The sequence below is a fragment of the Nicotiana attenuata genome, unplaced genomic scaffold (assembly GCF_001879085.1).
Source record: "Nicotiana attenuata strain UT unplaced genomic scaffold, NIATTr2, whole genome shotgun sequence".
Taxonomy (NCBI): domain Eukaryota; kingdom Viridiplantae; phylum Streptophyta; class Magnoliopsida; order Solanales; family Solanaceae; genus Nicotiana; species Nicotiana attenuata.
In genome coordinates this window covers 61592-64113 of record NW_017674599.1, presented here as the reverse complement: position 1 = coordinate 64113, position 2522 = coordinate 61592, and the positions used below count along the sequence as shown (strand labels likewise).

The 2522-nt window shown below is 41.5% G+C and overlaps 1 protein-coding gene across 1 annotated transcript; it reads left to right on the top strand.

Moving 5' to 3' along the window:
• The first annotated feature begins 272 nt into the window (after positions 1 to 272).
• Positions 273 to 2227, top strand: LOC109218987. Its single transcript, XM_019383389.1, has 3 exons — positions 273 to 642; positions 774 to 1302; positions 1396 to 2227. Exons 1-3 carry the CDS (start codon positions 273 to 275, stop codon positions 2225 to 2227), a joined length of 1731 nt encoding a protein of 576 aa, XP_019238934.1.
• Positions 2228 to 2522: the final 295 nt, after the last annotated feature.

Below are 2522 nucleotides of genomic sequence, written 5' to 3'. Positions count from 1 at the left end.
CGCCTCAGGGTCCCCGGTACTCAGTGCCCTCGCAACAATACACAGTGTTTAATGCTCAGGCTTATGCTAGGCCTCCCAATCACCAACAATGGCGAGCACCGACTCCACAAGGCTCCCGTCAAATCCGGCCAAATTTTCAGGCGCCATATAATCCTCGTCCCAGACAGGAATATGTGAGAGAATAGGAGCCAAAGAAAGAGTTCACCCCAATTGGAGAATCGTATGCAAGCCTATTTCGAAAGTTGATGCAGCTAAAGTTGATTGAACCTATCATGCCGCATTATGTGACTCCAAATTCAAAAGGCTTTGACTCCAATGCAAGATGTGAGTATCACTCTAACACCCACGGTCATAGTACCAAGAATTGTTGGACATTAAAGAAAGCCATTGAAAATTTGATTGAAGCAAAGGCAATTGTGGTAGCAAACAATGAAGATACTCCTAATATCACAAACAATCCGCTCCTAGCTCATGATAATACACATTTTATTGGGATGATTTGTGATGATCGGGATTATAAGCAGTCTGGCAAGACAGAGACGATTGTTGGAACCATAGGGCAAGAGCCAAAAGTGATAGTAAGCCCGCCGCAATCGGCACCGTTGACTGTGAAAGGTGCGAGTTCTAGTTCAAACACGACAGGTTCTGAAAAAACGATTCTCTATGTCCTTGGAAGCACGAAAAAGATTAGGGTTCAATTGGGTGGTCCAAAACATTACAACCCTGGGGCATTCAAAAGATTGTTCCGAATAATGCTTTGAGAAATATAACAGAGCCAGTTGTAATCCGACCTGTTGCACAACTCCCAATGTCAAACACAAAAGCTATTCCCTGGAATTATGACAAGACTATCATGACATACAAAGGAAAAGAGATAGTGGAAGAAACAGATGAAATGGGAGGCTTGACCCGCTCTGGAAGGTGCTACTCACCAGAGGAATTAACAAAAGCTAAGCAAGCCAAGGAAAATCACTTTCTAGTGAAAGAACCCATTTCAGAAAAAGAAGCGGAGGAATTCCTTAAGAAGATGAAAATGCAAGACTACTCAATCATTGATCAACTAAGGAAAACCCCCGCTCAGATATCTTTGTTATCTCTGCTTTTGCACTCTAAAGAACATCGCCGTGTGTTGATCAAAACTTTGAACGAGGCATATGTCTCAGAAAAGACAACGGTGAATCAGCTAGAAAAAATGGCTGAAAGATTCTTTGAGGTGAACAAAATCTCTTTCAGCGATGATGATTTGCCTGAGGAAGGAGCTGGGCACAATAAAGCTTTGCATCTTATGGTCAAATGTGAAGGGCATTACGTAAAAGGAGTCATGATTGACGGAGGCTCAAGTGTAGATGTATGCCCTCTTTCTATTCTATAACAACTGAACATTGACACTAACAGAATTCGAACTAGTAGTGTCAGCATCAGGGCTTTTGATGGTTCAAAAAGAGACACTATTGGGGAAATCGAACTCACCATGACAATTGGCCCGGTTGATTTTAACATTGTCTTTCAAGTGTTGGATATGAAAACTTCCTATAATTTTCTTCTGGGAAGGCCGTGGATCCATATGGCCAGAGCTATACCATCCACCCTACATCAAATGGTCAAATTCGAGTATGACAGGCAAGAAATTTTTGTTCATGGGGAGGATGACTCATCCGTCTATAATGACCCGTCCATTCCATGTATCGAGGCCAAGGAAGGATGTGAATCCCTCATATACCAAACATTTGAGGTGATTGAGGTAGACCAAGTGGAAGAAGGAAAACCAATTCTGCATCCCCATCTTTCATCCACATCTATGATGGTAGCTTCACTGATGTTGAGGAACGGCTATGAACCAGGAAAAGGATTAGGATCCTTTCTGCAAGGAATTGTGAACCCCATTGCTCCTTTTTCGAAGAAAGATACCTTTGGCTTGGGTTTTAAACCAACATCAGCTGACATAAATAGAGCCAAGGCCCGCAAAAAGAATGGTTGGAAATTGTCAAAACCAATCCCTCACATTGCCTACTCTTTTGTCAAGCCACAATTTGAAGAAGTCCAAAATCCTTCTACTCAGGATGACATTGATGAAGTTTGCCAGGGTCTCAAGGAGATGTTCTATGGGATCAATATGGTTCAAGTTGGTGAGGGCCCTAGCCGTGCAAGTGTTCAGCTGATTGGTCCAGATACCTCGCTCAACAACTGGGAAGCAACTCCTCTTCCCATCAGGAAGGAGTCTTGGTAGTCTGTTTTGTTGCTTTTTCTGTATTTGGATTATTTTCAGGGTTGTAATCCAGATATTTTAGTTTAATTGCTTTGCTTTGATGTTAACCCTTCTATCCTTTCAAATTCAATGAAATGAAGTTCCAGTTTCATAGTAGAATTCTGTCTTTTCCTTTCCCTAATTTTTGTTAATTTCTTATCATTTTCAGTTTCGTTAATGCTGGCTTTAAAAACATGACATGCACGCGGAATTCATGCCCAGATCTTAAAAAGTTGTCTAATCTCGAAATAATGAATCAAGAAGTTGAGTATGATGA

Excerpts from the sequence above, each read along its gene's own strand:
- LOC109218987 (XM_019383389.1), top strand. The coding sequence starts at position 273 with ATGCCGCATTATGTGACTCCAAATTCAAAAGGCTTTGACTCCAATGCA. Across the intron at positions 643-773 it reads TTCTAGTTCAAACACGACAG|AGCCAGTTGTAATCCGACCT; the intron begins GTTCTGAAAAAA and ends GAAATATAACAG. Across the intron at positions 1,303-1,395 it reads CTTATGGTCAAATGTGAAGG|AATTCGAACTAGTAGTGTCA; the intron begins GCATTACGTAAA and ends TGACACTAACAG.